General features: G+C 39.8%; 1 protein-coding gene across 1 annotated transcript in view; it reads left to right on the top strand.

Annotated features, from left to right (window-relative positions):
* EYS (eyes shut homolog) overlaps nucleotides 1-20,775 on the top strand; it is a 1,661,361-nt gene that overhangs the window by 1,554,875 nt on the left and 85,711 nt on the right. Inside the window, exon 35 of the mRNA XM_060283543.1 lies at nucleotides 2,410-2,592. Coding sequence (XP_060139526.1) covers nucleotides 2,410-2,592 — 183 coding nt within the window. The remainder of the gene's footprint in view (nucleotides 1-2,409; nucleotides 2,593-20,775) is intronic.

Here is a 20,775-nt window from a genome sequence, read left to right as displayed (position 1 = left end):
GAAAGCCCTGTTGTGTTCATCCCAGATCTAGTACAATGCTGTGGCCTGGGGGTCAGGGTGTTATTGCTGCAGGAATTGAAGTGGCTGTGCTGCCACCTGAGATCTGGGCTGCCTTGTGGCTGACTTCTCCCAGGACCTGTCTGCCCCAGATCCAGTGCTAAGCTGCCATGTGGAGTGAGCGGAGCTGGGTGCTCTTGCTGGGAGACAAACCACTGAGCACGTGGACAAGGGCCACCACTGCCCCCCCAGTACAAGCTGAACTCATTGTTAGACTTCCCAATGTCCTCAAAGTCCTCCTTATCATTCTTGACCAAAGGTTTCTCCTCCAGTTCCCCCTGTCTAATCCAGCCTTCACATTTCATCACTACAGTGATATTTCTAAAAGGCAACTTTGATATTTGCTTAACTACTCAAAAATTATGAGGAAAATATCAAACCCTTCATAATTTGACCCCTGTCTTAACTATGTCATTTCATTTGCTTCCACTTTCCTTTTTATACTTCATTCTAAAACTTGCAAACTCCATGGGTTCCCTGAGTATGACATGCTTTTTGGCCTCCCTATTGTAGAATAAGTTGTTCTTTCCACCTGAAATGATCTTTGCTTGTCACCTGTAGGTGAACTGCTGTCATCAGCCAAGATTCAGTCTAGTTCAGTTGAGTAATTTAACTGACCACACACTAGCTCCTTGAGGGTAAGGATTGTGCTTTATTATCCTTGTGTCACCAGTATCTAGCTCAAGGTCAGATAGTGAACTACATACGTATTTGTTGATCTAACCTAAATGTACAAAAACTTTTAGTAGACTCAGTTGTAAATTATTAACAGGAAGAAATGTTATAAAAGAAAGACATTCCTATTTTTAGTATTTAATTGAATTCTATTTTAACTGTATTTAATGCCAACATTCAAACACCATCAATATTTTTATTTTGCTTCAATCCCAGTTAATTTTATTTAATTTCCTTCAACCATCCTACTTACAGAACCACTGAAATCCCTGATGGGAAGTCTTATTATCTCTGAAACACAAACCACCAATTACTTCATTAGATTATATATATATATAAAAGGTGGTATGTCTCAAAATCCTAATTCAGATTCTGGTGAGTTTTGAGAAAATGTTTACTTATCCTAGGACACACATCCCAAGGAGTAAACTGATAAGATTTTAATAAAATATCAAAATGAAGTATTCAGCTGATTCCATACAAATCCCTACTTGAATAGTTATGTGAAACAAGCAGAAATAAAAGCCTCTGATAAATAGAATTCTTTTTCCCAGGATAGCAGAATTATTTGCTATATAAACAATTATAACCAGACATAACAACTCTTTTGTTTTAAGTGTTAAGTACCAGAGTGAAGATATTTCTTAAAGTTTGTAAAAATTCTAGTTTTACAACTTCGTGAGAGAGCCACCACCTCTTGAGAAGGGAGCATTATAAAGTAATCAAGACAAGCTTTCTTCCCTCTATTGAGCTGTCCTGAACGAATAAAGATAGAGTCTAGGAACATCCTTTAATCTGGGGATACCATTCACAGTAGTCAGGATGGGGGTCAAAATCCCCCTTCCTGTTCCCTGTTCCCCTTGAAGTGAGGAAATAAAAGCCAGTTGGGACTATTTATGAAGGAAACAGAACAATGAAAGAGAAAATATGGATACAAGATTAGAGGCAGGATGAAAAGAGAAGCTAGCTGGCTGATAGCACCCTTCAACTAAATCTTATTTGTCCGCACTGGCCCTTGTACTTCTGGGTTTTACCATTTCCTGTTTCTACTAAATCTCCCTACAGTTTCAGGCCTATTGAAACCCACGCTTTCACTATCTAACACGTGTCTGAACAAAGTAAGGAAGAGCATTTCTTTTAGACAACGATTTCACTTCAAGGAAATTTCAGGTCATTCACAATATGGTGATGGAAACATCCATTTCCTTCCCATCTCTTGGCCTTCCTACCCCTGACCTTTGGCTCTTAGAAAAGTAAAGAGTTAGAGAAGCTCAGTTTGTTCCAAGCTGTGAGTCCCTCTCTAAGTCATATCTGGCCTTTGGATGCCAAATTATTGTTACAAAGCACCTAGGCAAATACTTTGACTGCGTATGATCTTTTCTATTTCTAAAATTAATCTCCAAAATGTAGAATTTTGCTTTTTAAGTAAATTCTTCATGTCAAAATGGTATGTGAGTTAAAGGATTATACACAGGATCTCAAAACACTACCCTTCCTTTGTTCTGGATTTGAATTCCCTATTGAGTCTCTGAGTTGCTCAATGCTGAAGGGCACATATGTATAATTAATGTGATAGTAAACAGACTATGTGGCGAGATGCAGCAGCAAAACACAACCCTCCTCTTACAAGTCCATGAACAGGCTTGTTTTAACTGTTTGCTTTGGGCTTTTCCACAGCTGTTCACATCACCCAGCCCAGGCTCAGTGGGATGGATGCCTTTGGATATACCTCGTTCCTGGCTTATTCACGGGTCCCAGACATCAGCTATGATTATGAGTTCCACTTGAAGTTTCAGCTGGCAAACAACCACTCAGCAGTGCAAGACAACTTGTTATTTTTCACCGGACAGAAGGGCCATGGTAAGATTACCTGAACCCTCTAGGGCTTGCTTAGGTTTTTTGAACAATACTTGAGAGCTTCCTCAGGGACTATGGCTGTGGGTGAGGCAGGTGCTTGCCTGGATCAGCCTCCTCCTGTCTGCTGCTCAAGCATGTGCCTTGTCCAAGGTGTGCATCAGCCCTTGACCCCCAAGCCCTGTTCACATCAGGCCACCTCTTATAATCAGCGCATTGTAACTCCTGCCAGCAAATGTGAAGAAAGAGAAGGGGGCGAGTCACACGAGAAGTGAGCTTATCGACTGGTCCTGTCCTCTGTTTCTTTGCATTTCCACAGAGGAGAGAAGGGAAATTCTCAAAAGGAACACATTTTACCATGTGTCGTGAAATGGGAATGGTTGCCCTCAAAGAAAACCATCCCAAATTAAAGGAGCAAGAATTTAAGAAAGTACTAGTCTGTAATCATGTATTCCAGTGCCCTTCAATTGGTGGGAAAGCAATTTATAAGATAAATTTGTGTGTTAAGTAGAAACCAGTTATGCACACGTGGGATCAAGGAAAAGCACGTATGTTTTACTCCCAAGTCAACAACTAACTAGTTAAGCAATTAATCACCTATATTCTCTGAGCTGGGGGTCCTCCACTGTGAAATCAAAATGTTACACCAGAAAATGACCTTTCTCATCAGTAATTCTACAGTGCTAGGGCAGCTAACGAATTCTGTCCTTTTCAACTCGCCCAACGCCTGTTTCTGTATTAACACGTGTCTGAAAGAAGCCCACACCCCAAGGGAAGGGTGGTGTGCAGCCTCACCCCACCTCTGGGAGCACGAGGGCTGCTTTATCCCATGAGAACTCTCCTGCCTCTGAACCCCATATGTGCTCTCCCCTCCACACCCTTGGCGGGAGATGCCTGTCAGAGTGGTGAAGAGAGCAGGCTCTGGGTCTGAAAGGTAGGCTTGGATCTGGTCTCCACCACTTACAAACTACACATCAAATTACTTAGTGTCCCTGTGCCTCAGTCTCCTCTCTCTTCAAATGAGTGTAATGATGGTGATTCCCCATCAGAGCTGGGAGGATGAACATGGTTAAGACATGGACTCAGTAGCAGAGAGCACTGGACTCGTAACATCATTGCTTGTGTTGTTGCAGGAGGCCTTCTCCAGCCACCTCCACAAAAGCAGGTCTCACCTCACCCCAACCAAGTTATTCTCTACCTTAGCCTCTTGGTTACTTCCTTCAAAGCCCTTACCTCAATTTACAATTCATTTATCTATTTTGTAGATAGTTATCTATTATCATTTAACTATTTTGTTTCCTGTCTGCCTCTACTACGAGAATGGAATCTCTAGGTAGACAGAGACCAAGCCATCCTGTTACCGAACCAAACTCAGGTCTGCTCACCTGAGCACAGTAAAGCCAACCTACCGACACTGGGTGTGGTGAAGGAAAGTGCAGCGTTTACTGCAGGCGCCAAGCAAGGAGTCCAGGGCAGCTCATGCTTAAAAGGCACAAACTCCCTGAAGGCTTCGAGGGAAAGGTTTTAAAAGACAGGATAAGGGAGGGGGGGTGTGGGGTGTGTGATCAGCTTGTGGACCTTCTTCTGATTGGCTTGTGGTGAGGTAACTGGGAGTCAACATCATCCACCTTCTGATTCCACCTGGGGTCTTCCTGCTTGTGGGCAGCATGCAGTTAACTTCTTCCACCTGGTGAGGGTTTCAGTTTCAGCTGCAAAACAGCTCAAAGGACATGGCTCAGAATAGTATCTACAGCCCTGGAGGAGGAACTAAAGGTCCTTGACTTTGCTTAATGGCTAAACTATTATTACTTTGTCTTGCTTAACAGTTTTCCTTTCTTTCCACATTTCTCATTTCTCTGATTAAATTTATTCTTTAAGTAAAGTTTTTCTACGGTCAAAAGGCTGGCAGAGGACATGGTGGGGTGGCGGGGCTCTGCCCTGGGATGGCCCCACAGGGTCCTGCTTGATTACAATCCTTCCTGAACTTTGTACACCCACACTTAGCACACTGCCTGACACATAATCAGCACTGAATAAAATACCCACAATAAGCACAGACAATTGTATGTCATATAAGTCAGCAACTCAGTCACACAAAGGTTCTTAGAGTGGCCAGTCTCAGGGACTTGAAGTTCAGATGCCATCTTCTCCGTAATGATTTCCCCATGGTTACTCTCTCCTTCCTCTGAGGGTTGCTGAGCTGCCCTGCACTTTGGGCATGGAGCCCTCATGACAGGCCTTGGTGGGCTACATTTCTCTCCTCATTCAGAGAAATGGTGTCCCGGTTATCACTGTATCACCCACAAAGCCTCCCTCAGGGGAGGGTTGTCATCTGTTGAATGACTGGCAGTCATCTGTTGAATGACTGCCAGAAGGCAGGGAGGAAAGAAGGAAAAGAAGAAGGAATTCCTACCCTTAACTCTTTACTCTGCATACAATTATATCCTTCCCATTAGCAAAAAACAAACAAAGTGGCAAATGAAAAATTCAAATGAGCATCACAAAGCTTGAGTCTGAGTCCTAAACGATTCACAGAGGAAGAACCCAAGCAAAAGATAAACACTTGGCCCATGAAAATGCTGCCACCAAATGCCTCTTCAATACTCTTCAGCTACAGATTCCTTCAAAATTCTCCAAACCAAAAAATGTAAAAGTATTGTCTTGGTCGCAGCACTTCTAAGGTATGAAATTTTACATGTTACACTTTCTGGTCTTCTCCCATCTCTTTTGTGTGTAGGGAGATGCATGCTAATGCATCTGTAGGTTTACAACATGGCTAGATAAAGGCTGGGTAACTGGTAGATTAATTGTGGAGTCTATGTGCCAATCAGTGAAAATGAAAAATCTGAAACATACAATTCCACATTGTACCACCAGAGAGAGCAAGAACACCAGCTAACAAATGCAAGTCAGGCCAAAGAGCTTCTCAAGGGGGGGATTTCTCCAGGTAGAACCTCTTCACACCTGTATCGGAATCACACGATGGTGCTTGTTAAAATATTAATTCACAGGCCCTCTTGAATTAAAAAAAATAGACTTTTATCAAGAACGTTAGGTGCTTTTCATGCAACTAATATTTTAGAGCAATCATACAAAACCCCTAAGGACCAGCTAAATTAGACCATATGTGGGGACAGACTAAGATATGCAGTTATTGCTCATAATATCATAGGCAGGGAGGATTTTTCAATTTATGTAGCATAAAGTTATTGGTTAAATAAACATATATTCCTTTAAAATATTATGATCAACATTAACCACACAATTTGCAATTTTCTCTTCTATATAAGAAACTAGGACCCAAGTTAGTGCTTCTAACAGTGGTATCTCCACATATAGGTATTATTGTATAGTAACATAAATCTCTGACCTGTGCTTTGGTTGTTACTAAAACCACATTTCACATGCTGCCTTTGCCTTTCTCAAGTTAAAAGATGCACAAAGCCACAGAGTTCGTATGATAACTTGAACTATAAGCCAACCTCTAATTTGGGACATGAAAAGGCAAGGGAACTTCTTCACTCCCCAACATGGGTGATGTTCTTCCTCGAGTCCCCAGAGCCAGACTCTGATTTTGCCAGACTTCATGCACATTGAACTCTGGACAAATTACCCTGTCAAACATTTCCACTTGAAAATGTCTCTCTTGACGTAGGATTTTAACCTAACCTAAAACTCGTCCTGCCTTTCTGCAGTCATATTTGGAATTTCCTTCATTACCAATTCTTCCTTCGCTCCCTTATAACTTGTGTCTTATAGCTCGGCTCTTCTAAAAACCACCAGTCTGTCCCACATCGGTCCACAGAGGAATACCTGATCTTCCCCTCCCATATTCCTTCCACTGGCGACTGGTATAAACATTCTGCTTCCTCCAGAACCCAGGAGTCATCTTGATTTCTCCCTTCTATTCACTTTGACAGCTATTTACTGGGAGCCTAGATGAGGGATTCTTCCCAGTGCTGGGGATACAGTTGTGAATAAGTCAGACAAGGTCCTTGTCATCTTCTCTCCAGTTTATACCCCATGTTTTATAAAACAGCAAGGTCTGTCCATTTTACCTTCCAATGACTTTTTCATCTTTTCTCCTTCTTCTTTCTTCCCTTCCTTGCTCCCAGTTTATCTATCACAGGCGGTCGCAGTAGCAATAACCTCCTTTCCAGGCTCCCTGCCCAGTACTGCCCTCTCCCTCTCTGTTCTCCACATAGAAGTCTGAATGTATGCTGCCTAATCAACATGCTTCCTCATAACATACCACCTAAGATCCTTTGCATAACGTGCACAGACATGTATCCAGCCCCTGCCCATTTGCACAATCTCTTGTCCTTCATTCCGCCCTACACTCGGCAATATCAGCACACGTGTACATTCTGGGTCATTTCACTGTGTCATGTCACAGTGCCATGTTACTGGGTCATGTCATTGTGTCATTTCACTGCATCCTCCACCTTTGTACTTTCACATAGGCTGTCCCAATCTTCCTGAGCCATGCACACTTCACTTTCATGCCTCAAAACCACTTCTATCCTTTAAGCCTCAACTCAGAAAATTATCTTTAAGTCTTTAACACTTCCAGGAAATTTAAGAATTCATCTCACTGCAGCTTGCTGGGGACAGTTACCATATTTTATAACTGTTTGTCTGGATCTCTCTCAACCAGGACTGTGGCTTTTCTTTTTTCTATCAACAGAGGCTGTCAAGTGTAGACACTCATTACAGTTTTGAAAGAATGAATACAAAAATCTCTGTCTCTGTTACACTAAAACTTATAATCAATTTAGGGAAGCACAACATAATGTACTTAAAATTTTGTGAACTTATCGTTAACTTAAAATTTGTTAAAATTTTATTAACAATACTAAACCAGAGGTCAGAAATTATGTCTGGTACACAAAGTATCCATCATGGTGTCTAATACTTGTCTGGAACATAGGCATCATTGAATTTAAAGAAGTACGTAAGTGATAGAAAAGATGGAGCTCAGAAAGTAGACATTTCATCCAACTAGAACAGTCAGGGAGTGTGCTCCCATTCTGTGTGTTTCCCATCCATTCCCTTCCATTTCAGCCAATGCTCTACAGCAGTCCGGCTTGCCTCCCTAGCTCCGCTCTCTCCCAACCCATCTCCAGCCCACTTATGCCATCTGAGAACCATTGTCCCATCCACACCACATTCCCTGCTCCCTCCTGCCTGGAGCAACTGCCCCAGGTCTCTTCCCATCCTCGATACAACCCATCCAGGTAATGGTCCTCTGACAAACCCAGGTTTCCCATATCGTACCTACACAAAGCCTGTATGGAACAGGTAGCTTCTATACTGTAATTTGGAACCTAATCATATACTGTGTTGTCATTCACAATCACTACTTCAAATCGTATGAAGTAACCATTTTCATAAATCAAATACATTAGGATAGCAGCAATTGCATAATCCCTCATCAAGATTAATCTTAAATTCCTTTTGGACAAACTAAGTCTTTAATTTCTTTCATACGCCCCATTCACATGGCAGGTGCTGTGTGAGAAAGCAATAATCACATGCTTACTGATTCTTTCACTCACTGAAGGATTCTCCATAGACAGAGGCTCTCCTGGTTCATTCATAATACTGTGTGGTCACAGATTTATCTAGATTATGTCAGAAAAGTTAGGTCCTAAATAAAGGGGAGGGGAGGACATGGATTACTGTTCACATCATTGAAATGTAAGTTTAAGTCTCAACATTATCCTGTATTAAAAGGTGTGATGCTGTGACAGACTCTTTCAAAAAAACATACATAACTCCCTGGATAATTGATGTCTGCGTCTGAGTGCATTGTGTGCATAGCTTTCTGTCCATCACCTGCAGGCAGGCCTTCTGTGCTGCAGTCATTATGAAAGGCTACCTCATATTTCATGCCAAATAATTTCTTGTTTACTTCAAGCCCTTGGTTATTAACTGTAACCGAAATAAGAGCACATAAATATAACTTGATGTTTTTGTGTGGAAAAAAATTGGGGTGTATGTCATCTACAGAAAAACAAAGATGGAGCATCACACAAAACTGTCAGCTCCGCCTGTTCAGAACTGGGGTCAGACCCCACGGAAGAAGAGGGCAAGTGGGGGCAGCCACTCCCTCACGTGGCACAGCGCCGGGCCCCATGGCCTGGCCACCTCCAGTCACAACTGGCAGTGTGTGCCAGTGTTCTACAACAGAAAAATGTTCATCATGTGATGAGAAACCATGAGGATTTCTACCTGACAACCTCAAACTATCAAATCTTCATTTTCTTGAAATTAAACATCCTGGACTGTAACTTCAATGTCATCTAAGTTATCAAATAAATTGAGATCTTAAGATTGTTCAAAAAGAAGTTAAGCTAATTCACTTTACTGACTGAGAAATATGTGAAAAATTGACCAGGGCTCAAATAAGGTTACAAATGACAAAAATATGTAGATCCTAGCAAATCCCCCCTCCTTGTTAAACTTACATGGAGGGGAGTGTTCATTTAAGCATAGTTCAGTGGGAGCACCTTGGTCTCACAGAAGAGCATCCAGAGGAGGAACAAACTGAAAATAGATCAACTCCAAGCCCACATTCTCACCGTTTGTTCTGTGCTTCCAGGGAGCACATGGGGTTCCATCTCAGGGAAATTCAAGTTTACCCACCGACTGGTGTTTCCATCCCTTGTTTTCATGTTGTCATCTCTGACAGCACATCAAGAGAGTTCCAGACTTCCCACTCTTTCTATTCTCAACTCCTTTTGTTCAAGAGATAGAAAACTGCCAGCCAGATATAAGTCCAGGAAATGCATTTTATCATATTTTCATGTGCTTGGAGTGCAGCGGTGCACTTGTAACCAGCGTCACTCTCACCCTAGTCTCATGTGATCTGAGTGCAGCGGTGCATTTGTAGTCAGCGTCACTCTTACCCTGTTTTCATGTGCTGGGAGTGCAGTGGTGCATTTGTAGCCAGCATCACTCTTGCCCTTCTGTTCACTAGCACAGCTGCAAGTCAGGGCACCAGCTTGATGTGGCCACAAACAGTAGCCAGTTAACACTGCCCACATCTTAACAATTTAATCCTCTGAGTTGGACACTATATGGTCTCCATTGTAGACAATGACTAATGAAGAAACATCACGGACATGGCTTTGTATGGTTCCAATGCTTTCAAGGCTCTGGAATGTACATAGTTTAATGGTCATATCAACAAAATGCAAAGTTAAAGTTTCCCACTATGATTAGAAGCTGTACAGACCTTAAGATAGAGATTGTATGCTCCTTAAGAGTTCATTCAAAATCTCCAGTTATTTTAATTTTAGTGTAACAGTCACTAAAGCAGAGTCTGTCTCTGAATATGGGGTAAAAATGGTTCCAGTGTCCAGAATCCTATACCATATGTGTATTGCTCTGGTGAAACTTCCGTTCTTTTGGGTCAAACTAGATATATTTTTTGCTTTGCAGCACGTTTAGCTTTGATTCTAGCTCAATAAACTTATTCCGGTATTTTCCTAAAATCACTCACATTTATCTAATTCTTCATTCATACCTAATTTAGCTTTCTTTCAAAAACTGAATATACCCATAGTCAACTAAAGAAAGCTTAGTTAAGTTTATCTTGGTCTCAGTGTCAACATCATTCTAGTTCAATGTCAAGAATATTTGATTAAAAGGTAGTTTCCTCCTTTCAGAAATCTAAAAGCCTAACAGGCCCTAGAATATATTCAAATATACCCACAAAGTGTGTGCACAAAAGGAATTGTTCCTTCAGAAGGGAACTCCCACCAGTAATCAGGAGCCATTCACCAAGTCAGGTTCATTGAATTGGAAATTCACAGCATTATCTCCGTGGGTCCTCTCACATCTTTTATTTCACTCAAGACAGGAAAGAAGGGAAAGGAAAAATCCATTTGTCTGTTAGGATTTGTGAATCCATTTGGAAAGATCCAAGATGGAGGAGTAGGAAGACCCTGAGCTCACCTCCTGCCATGGGAAAACCAAAATTACAACTGTTACAGAGCAACTACTGATGAGAATGACCTGAAGACTAACAGGAAAGATCTCCTACAACTAAAGATATAAAGAAGAAAACACGAGATGGGTTGGAGGGGAAGAAATACAGTACAGTTAAGATCCACACCCCAGTGGGCAACCCATAAATGGAGGAATAATTACAATTGCTGTGATTCTACCCATGGAGCAAGGGGTCTGAGCCCCACATCAGGCTCCCCAGGGGGTCCTATACCAAAAAGTGGAGCCCCAGAATATTTGACTCTGAAGGCCAGTGAGGCTTAATTTCGGGAGAGCCAGAGGGATATGGGAAATATAGACTCCACTGTTAAAAGGCACACACAAAATCTCACACACTGCAGGACCCAGGGCAGAAGCAGTAATTTGAAAGGAGCCTGGGTCGGACACACCTGCTGATCCTGGACAGGCTTCTGGAGGGGCAGGAGGTAACTAACTGGAGTTCACCCTGGGGACACAGACACCAGAGACAGGCTTTTTGGGAGGTGGTTCTACCATATGGACACTGGTGCTAACAAGCCACTTTGGAATCCTCCTTCTAGCTTATTAGTGTCATGACCTTGCCTGGCTCACGAGGCTGTCAGAACCAGTCCTGGGATACCTTAGGCCAAGCAGCTAGTGGGCAAGGCCAGAGCCTCACCCCAGGCTGGCTGTCTTAGGACCCCCAGAGCCCACAGTGCCCAGACATGGCCTTGTCCACCAAAGGGCTCAGGATCTGGCCCTGCATACTGGCACACTGGTGGTAGCCCTGGGGACCCCTGGGGCCCTGCAGCCAGCCATTGGGACTCAGGCTCCACAACTAGCAGGCCAACACCAACTCCAGGACACCCAGTGCCCCTGCATCCAGAGACCCTGGGACCGACCTCAACCCATCTGTGGGCTGGCACTAACCTTGGGACTTCCTGGGCTTCAGCCCTGCGCACCAGCAAGCCAACACCAACACCGGGACTGCCCAGGCCCTACAGCCAGAGAACCCCAGTACCTGGTTCCACCCACCAGCAGGACAACACTAGCCCCAGGGGCCACCCCAGGCCAAAACACTGCCTACTAGCAGGCCAACACCAGTTCCAAGACACTTTGGATCCCTCAGACAACCACCTAGGGATCCAGCCCCACTCACCAATGGGTCGACACCAGCTCTGGGATACCCCAAATCCTGAAGCCAGCCATGTGAGGAACTGGTACCATCCATCAGCAGGCTGACACTAGATCCAGGACCTCCAGTCCCACAACCATCCACCCTGAAACTCGGCTCTGCCCATCAGTGGGCCGGTATTAGCCCCAGGAACCCTAGGTGTTCTGAAGTCAGCCACCTGATCACCTGGCCCCACTCACCAGTGGCCAGCAAACTCCACACAAGGCAAGGCCTGGCAACCAACCAGAGCAGAGGCTAGCCAGCCCATCACAACAGAAGGACCCACACAGCCCAAATAGGGGTTCCTCTAAAGCATACAGCTCTGGTGACCACAAGGGAGAGTGCTGCTTGGACACATAGGACTTCCCTACAAAAGGCCACTTCTCCAAGGTTGGGAGATGGAATCAACCCACCAGATATATAGAAATAAAAACAGCAATGTAGGCAAAATGAGGCAGTAGAGGAATAAGTTTGAAATGAAGGAACAGGATAAAACCCTAGAAGAAGAACTAAGTGAAGTAGAGGTAGGAAATCTACCCAATAAACAGTTCAATGAAATGATCATAAAAATGTTTGAAGAAGTGGGGAGAAGATTGGATGAATATACTGAGAGGTTAGAAGTTTTTAACAGAGTCAGAAAATACAAAGAAGAACAAATGGAGGTAAAGGATACCATAACTAAAATGAAAAATACACTAAAAGGAATTAACAGTAGATTAGATGATACAGAGGAACAGATCAGCGAGCTGGAAGACAAAGTAGTGGAAATCACTGAAGCTGAACAGAAAAAAGAATAAACAAAAATGAAGACAGTTTAAGAGACCACCAAGCATAATAATATTCACATTATAGGGGTCCCAGAAGGAGAAGAGAGAGAGAAAAGGGGGCAGAGAACATATTTCAAGACATAACAGTTGAAAACTTCCCTAACTTGGGAAAGTAAACAGATATCTAGGTCCAGGAAACACAGAGAGTTCTAAATAAGATCAATCCTAAGAGGACCACACCAAGACACATTGTAATTAAAAGGACAAAAACTAGAGATAAAGAGAGAATATTAAAATTAGCAAGGGAAAAGCAACAAGTTACATACAAGGGAACTCCCATAAGGCTATCAGCAGAAACTCTGCAACCAGAAGGGAGAAACTCTGCAGACCAGAAGAGAGTGGCACAGTATACTTAAAGTGAAGAAAGGGAAGAACCTACAACCAAGAATACACTGTCCAGCAAGGCTTTCATTCAGATTTGATGGAGAAATCAAAAGTTTTACAGATAAGCAAAAGGTAATAGAGGTCAGCACCATCAACCCAGCTTTACAAGAAATGTTAAAGGAAATTTTCTAAGTGAAAAAGAAAAGGCCACAACTGGAAACTTGAAAATTATAAAAGGAAAAAGCTCATGGCTAAAGGCAAATATACAGAGAATGTAGTAAGTCAACCACATACAAAGCTACTAAGAGGGCTAAAAAACAAAGGTAGTAAAATCATCCATATCTGCAATAAGTAGTTAAAGGATACACAAAACAAAAAGAGGTAAAATATGATGCCAAAAACAGTAACCATTAGGGGAGAGGAGTAAAAATGCTGGGTTGTTAAAATGTGAATTTAAGAGACCAGCAACTTAAAATAATCATATACATACACACACACATACATACACACACACAGAGCAAGAGAGAGGGGGATTGCTATATATTAACCTCATGGTAACCACAAATCAAAAACCTATAAGAAATACACACACACAAAAAAAAAAAGAGAGAAAGGAATCCAAACATAACACTAAAGATAGGCATTAAATCACAAGGGAAGAGAGTAAAAGAAGAAGAAAGGAAAAAAAGAGCCATGAAATAACCCTAAAACAATTAATAAAATGTCATTATATACACACCTATCAATAATTACTTTAAATGTTAAGCCAGCCAGAGAAAGACACATATCATATGATATTATTTATATGTGGAATCTAACAAAAATAACGCAAATGAACTTATTTTTCACAGAATTAAAACAAATAATTCTAAACTTTGTATGGTAATGAAAAAGAGATCAAATAGTCAAAACACTCTTGAGAAAGAACAAAGTTGGAGGTATCATACTCCCTGAGTGTGTGTATATACATATATATGTGTGTGTGTATATATTTATATAAAACATCAAAACATTATGGAATTGGCAGAAAAACAGAGACAGAGATCAATGGAACAGAACAGAGAGCCCAGAAATGAACCCACACTTATATAGGCAATTAATCTATGACAACAAACACAGGAATATACGATGGTAAAAATAAGTCTCTTCAATAAATGGTATTGGGAAACCTGGACAGCTACATGCAGAAAAGTTAAACTGGATTACTCTCTCACACCATGCCCCAAAATAAATTCAAAATGGATTAAAAACACTGTTTTCAGATTACATGATACTATATATAGAAAATCTTAATGATACCACCAAAAAACTACTAGGACTCATCAATGAATTCAGTAAAGTTGCAGGACACAAAATTAATATACAGAAATCTGTTGCATTTCTATACACTAAAAACAAATTATCAGAAAGAGAAATTAAGGAAACAATCTCATTTACCATCATATCAAAAAGAATAAAATACCTAGGAATAAACCTGCCTAAGGAGGCAAAAAACTTGTACTCAGAAAACTATAAAACACTGATGAAAGAAATTAAAGATAACATAAACAGATGGAGAAATATACCCTGTTCTTGGATTGGAAGAATCAGTTTTGTGAAAAGGGCTATACTACCCAAGGCAATCTACAGATTCAATGCAATCTCTATCAAATTACCAATGTCATTTTTCACAGAACTAGAACAGAACATCTTAAAATTCATATGGAGACACAAAAGACCCCAAATAGCCAAAGCAATCTTGGGAAAGAAAAATGGAGCTGGAGGAATCAAGCCCCCTGACTTCCTAACTATACTACTGATACAAAGATACAGTCATCATAACAGCATGGTACTGGCACAAAAACAGAAATATAGATCAATATAACAGGATAGAAAGCCCAGAAATGAACCCACACACCTATGGTCAATTAATCTATGACAATGGAGGAAAGACAGTCTCTTCAATAAATGGTGCTGGGAAAACTGGATAGATACATGTAAAAAAATAAAATTAGAATACTCTTTAACACCACACACAAAAATAAACTCAAAATGGATTAAAGACCTAAATGTAAGATCAGATACTATAAAACACTTAGAGGAAAACATGGGCAGAGCACTCTGACATAAATCGCAACAATATCTTTTTCAGTCTATCTCCCAGAGTAACAGAAATAAAAACAAAAATTTAAAAATGGGACCTAATTGAACTCAAAAGCTTTTTCACAGCAAAGGAAACCATAAACAAAATGAAAAGACAACCCACAGAATGGGAGAAAATATTTGCAAATAATGCAACCAACAAAGGATTAATCTCTAAAATTTACAAACAGTCCATGAGGCTCAATACCATCAAAACAAAAAACCCAATCAAAAAATTGACAGAAGACCTAAATAGACATTTCTCCAAAGAAGACATACAAAGTAGATGGTCAAGAGGCAAATGAAAAGATGTTCAACATCACTAATTAGTAGAGAACCGCAAATCAAAACTACAATGAGATATCACCTCACACTAGTCCGAATGGCCATCATCAAAAAATCTACAAACAATAAATTCTGGAGAGAGTGTGGAGAAAAGGGAACCCTCCTACACTGTTGGTGGGAATGTAAATTGTTACAGCCACTATGGAGAACAGTATGGAGGTTCCTTAAAAAACAAAAAATAGAGCTATCACATGATCTAGCTATCCCACTCTTGGGCATATATCCAGAGAAAAACTTGGTTTGAAAGTATACATGCACCCCCATGATCATTGCAGTGCTTTTTACAATAGCCAAGACATGGAAGCAACCTAAATGTCCATTGACAGATGAATGGATTAAGAAGATGTGGTACATATATACAATGGAATATTACTCAGCCATAAGAAAGAATGAAATAATGCCATTTACAGCAATGTGGATGGACCTGAAGATTATCATACTAAGTGAAGTAAGTCAGACAGAGAAAGACAAATATCATATGATAGCAGTTATAGTGGAATCTAAAAAAAAAAATGAACTTATCTACAAAACAGAAACAGACTCACAGACTTAGAGAATGAAATTATGGTTACCAGGGGGAAAGGGTGGTGAGGGGGCATGGAGTGGGAGTTTGGGATTGACATGTACACACTGCTATATTTAAGATATAATAGATAATCAATAAACAAATGAATTACTTTTGAAAATAAATTAATTAATTAATTAAATTTAAATGGGCAGAGGATGTGGATAGACATTTTTCTAAAGGAGACATACAGATGGCCAACAGGCACATCAGTAATTATTGGAGAAATGCAAATCAAAGCTACAATGAGATATCAACTAACACCTGGCAGAAGAACTATTATCAAAAAGACAACAAATAACAAGTGTTTGTGAGGATGTGGAGAACAGGGAGCCCTTGTACACTGTTGGTGAGAATGTAAATTGGTGCAGCCACTATGGAAAACAGTATGGAGATCCTCAATAAATAAAAACTAGAGCTACTATATAATTCAGCAATTCCACTACTGAGTATTTATCCAAAGAAAACAAAAACACTTAACAGAAAAATATATGCACCCCTATGTTCATTGCAGAATTATTTATAATACACAATATATGGAAGCAACCTCAGTGCTTATCTATAGATGAATGGATAAAGAAGGTATGTGTGTGTATATACAGACACACATACATACAATGGCATATTACTCAGCCATTAAAACAAAAGAGTGAAATCTTGCCACTTGGGAAAACATGCTTGGACCTAAAGGGTATCATGCTAAGTGAGATAAGTTAGACAAAGAAAGACAAATACTGTATGATTTCACTTAATTGTGGAATCTAAAAAGCAAAACAAAAAAGAAACATAACAAAATGGAAACAGAGTTATAAATACAGGGAACACACAGGTGGTTACCACAGGGGAGGAGGCTCAGGGGAGGAAAGAAATACCAAGGGAGATTAAGAGAAACAAACTTCCAGTTGCAAAATAAATAGTCAAGAGTAGGAAATGTACAGTGTGAGAAATATAGTCAATCATTAGGTAATATATCTATTTGGTGACAGATCGCAACTGAACTTATGGTGATCATTTTGAAATGTATACAAACATCGAATCACTGTGTTGCATAACAGAATATAATACGGTGTTGTAGGTCAATTATACTTCAAAAATAAAGAAACATTGAAAAAGAGATCAGATTTCTAGTTACCAGAGGTGGGGTGAGCAGGGAGGGGGAATTGGATGAAGGCAGTCAAAAGGTAGAGACTTCCACTTATAAGATAATAAATAGTAGGGATGTAATATACAGCAGGATAAATATAATTAACACTGCTGTATATTATTAGAGTATAATTGTTTTACAATGCTGTGTTAGTTTCTGCTTTATAACAAAGTGAATCGGCTATACATATACATATATCCCCATATCCCCTCCCTCTTGTGTCTCCCTCCCACACTCCCTATCGCACCCCTCTAGTGGGTCACAAAGCACTGAGCTGATCTCCCTGTGTTATGCGGCTGCTTCCCACTAGCTACCTATTTTACATTTGGTAGTGTATATATGTCCATGCCACTCTCTCACTTCATCCAAGCTTACCCTTACCCCTCCCCCTGTGTCCACAAGTCCATTCTCTAAGTCTGCATCTTTATTCCTGTCCTGCCCCTAAGTTCATCAGAACCATTATTTTTAGATTCTATACATATGTGTTAGCCTACGGTATTTGTTTTTCTCTTTCTGACTTACTTCACTCTGTATGACAGACTCTAGGTCCAATCACCTCACTACAAATAACTCTATTTCGTTTCTCTTTATGGCTGAGTAATATTCCATTGTATATATGTGCCACATCTTCTTTATCCATTCATCTTTTGATGGACACTTCCATATCCTGGCTATGGTAAATAGTGCTGCAATGAACATAGTGGCACATGCCTTTTTTGAATTATGGTTTTCTCAGGGTATATGCCCAGTACTGGGATTGCTGCGTCATATGGTAGTTCTATTTTTAGGTTTTTAAGGCACCTCCATACTGTTCTCCATAGTGACTGTATCAATTTACATTCCCACCAACAGTGTAAGAGGGTTCCCTTTTCTACACACCTTCTCCAGCATTCATTGTTTCTAGATGTTTTGATGATGGCCATTCTGACTGGTGTGAGATGATCCCTCATTGCAGTTTTGATTTGTGTTTCTCTAATGATTAGTGATGTTCAGAATCCTTTCATGTGTTTGTTGGCAATCTGTATATCTTCCTTGGAGAAAGATCTATTTAGGCCTTCTGCCCATTTTTGGATTAGTTTTTTTGTTTTATTGACACTGAGCTGCATGAGCGGTTTATATAATTTGGAGATTAATCCTTTGTCAGTTGCTTCATTTGCAAATATTTTCTCCCATTCTGAGGGTTGTCTTTTCATCTTGTTTATGGTTTCCTTTGCTATGCAAAAGCTTCTAAGTTTCATTAGGTCCCATTTGTTTATTTTTGTTTTGATTTCCATTCCTCTACAGGGTGGGTCAAAAAGGATCTTGCTGTGATTTATGTCATAGAGTGTTCTGCCTATATTTTCCTCTAAGTTTTATAGTGTCTGGCATTACATTTAGGTCTCTAATCCATTTTGAGTTTATTTTTGTGTACTGTGTTAGGAAGTGTTCTAATTTCAATCTTCTACGTGTAGCTGTCCAGTTTTCCCAGCGCCACTTATTGAAGAGACTGTCTTTTCTCCATTGTATATTCTTTCCACTTTTATGAAAGATAAGGTGACCATATGTATGTGAGTTTATCTCTGGGATTTCTATCCTGTTCCATTGATCTATATTTCTGTTTTTGTGCCAGTACCATACTGTCTTGTTTACCGTAGCTTTGTAGTATAGACTGAAGTCAAGGAGCCTGATTCCTGCAGCTCCATTTTTCTTTCTCAGGATTGCTTTGGCTATTCGGGGTCTTTTGTGTTTCCATGCAAATTGTGAAAATTTTTGTTCTACTTCTGTGAAAAATGCCACTGGTAGTTTGATAGTGATCACATTGATCTGTGGATTGCTTTGGGTAGTATAGTCATTTTCACAATGTTGATTCTTCCAATCCAAGAACATGGTATATCTCTCCATCTGTTTTTATCATCTTTAATTTCTTTAATCAGTGTCTTATAGTTTTCTGCATACAGGTCTTTTGTCTCCTTAGGTAGGCTTATTCCTAGGGATTTTGTTCTTTTTCTTGCTATGGTAAATGGGATTGTTTCCTTAATTTCTCTTTCAGATTTTTCATTGTTAGTGTAGAGCAATGCAAGAGATTTCTGTGCATTAATTTTGATCCTGCTACTTTACCAAATTATTGATTAGCTCTAGTAGTTTTCTGGTAGCATCTTTAGGATTCTCTATTTATAGTATCATGTCATCTGCAAACAGTGACAGATTTACTTCTTCTTTTCCAATTTGGATTCTTTTATTTCTTTTTCTTCTCTGACTATTGTGACTAAAACTTCCAAAACCATGTTGAATAATAGTGGTGAGAGTGGGCAACCTTCTCTTCTCCCTGATATTACAGGAAATGGTTTCAGTTTTTCACCATTGAGAATGATGTTGGCTGTGGGTTTGTCATATCGCCTTTATTATGTTGAAGTAGGTTCCTCTATGCCCACTTTTTGAAGAGTTTTTATCAAAAATGGTATAGAATATTGTCAAAAACTTTTTCTATATCTATCAAGATTATCATATCGTTTTTATCCATCAATTTTTAATATGGTGTATCCCATTGATTGATTTGAGTATAATGAAGAATGCTTGCATTCCTGGGAAAATCCACATTTGATAATAATGTGTGATCCAACAGCACTGTTGGGTTCTGTTTACTAGTGTTCTGTTGAGGATTTTTATATCTGTATTCATCAGTGATATTGGCCTGTAGTTTCTTTTTTTGTGACATCTTTCTCTGGTTTTTGTATCAGGGTTATGGTGGCCTCATAGAATGAGTTTGAAAGTGTTCCTCCTTCCATTACATTCTGGAAGAGTTTGCAAAGGATAGGTGTTAACTTGTCTCTAAATGTTTGATAGAATTCATCTGTGAAGCCATCTAGTCTTGGGCTTTTGTTTGTTGGAAGATTTTTAATCACAGTTTCCATTTCAGTGCTTGTGATTGGGCTGTTCATATTTTCTATTTCTTCCTGGTTCAGTCTTTGAACGTTGTGCTTTTCTAAGAATTGGTCCATTTCTTCCAGGTTGTCCATTTTGTTTGGCATATAGTTGAATGTAGTAATCTCTCATGATCCTTTGTATTTCTGCAGTGTTAGTTGTTACTTCTCCATTTTCATTTCTAATTCTGTTGATTTGAGTCTTCTCCCTTTTTTCTTGATGAGTCTGGCTAATGGTTTACCAATTTTGTTTATCTTCTCAAAGAACCTGCTTTTACTTTTATTGATCTTTGCTATTGTTTCCTTCATTTATTTTTCATTTATTTCTTATCTGATCTTTATGATTTCTTTCCTTCTACTAACTTTGTTGGGGTTTTGTTTTTCTTTCTCTAATTGCTTTAGGTGTAAGGTTAAGTTGTTTATTTGAGATTTTTCTTGTTTCTTGAGGTAAGTGATATTGCTATAAACTTCCCTCTTAGAACTACTTTTGCTGCATCCCATAGGTTTTGGGTCATCGTGTTTTCATTGTTATTGGTTTCTAGGTATTTTTTGATTTCCTCTTGGATTTCTTCAGCAATCTCTTGGTTATTTAGTAACATATGGTTTAGCCTTCATGTGTTTATATTTTTTACAGTTTTTTCCTGTAATTGATATCTCTTCTCAGAGCATTGTGGTTGGAAAAGATACTTGATATGATTTCATCTTTCTTAAATCTACCAAGCGTTTGATTTGTGATCCAAGATATGATCTATCCTGGAGAGTGTTCCATGAGCACTTGAGAGGAAAGTGTAGTCTGTTGTTTTTGGATGGAATGTCCT

This window comes from Globicephala melas, chromosome 14 (genome assembly GCF_963455315.2).
Source record: "Globicephala melas chromosome 14, mGloMel1.2, whole genome shotgun sequence".
NCBI lineage: Eukaryota > Metazoa > Chordata > Mammalia > Artiodactyla > Delphinidae > Globicephala > Globicephala melas.
Note: the sequence above shows the minus strand (reverse complement) of the source record. Positions and strands in the feature narration are given on the sequence as shown.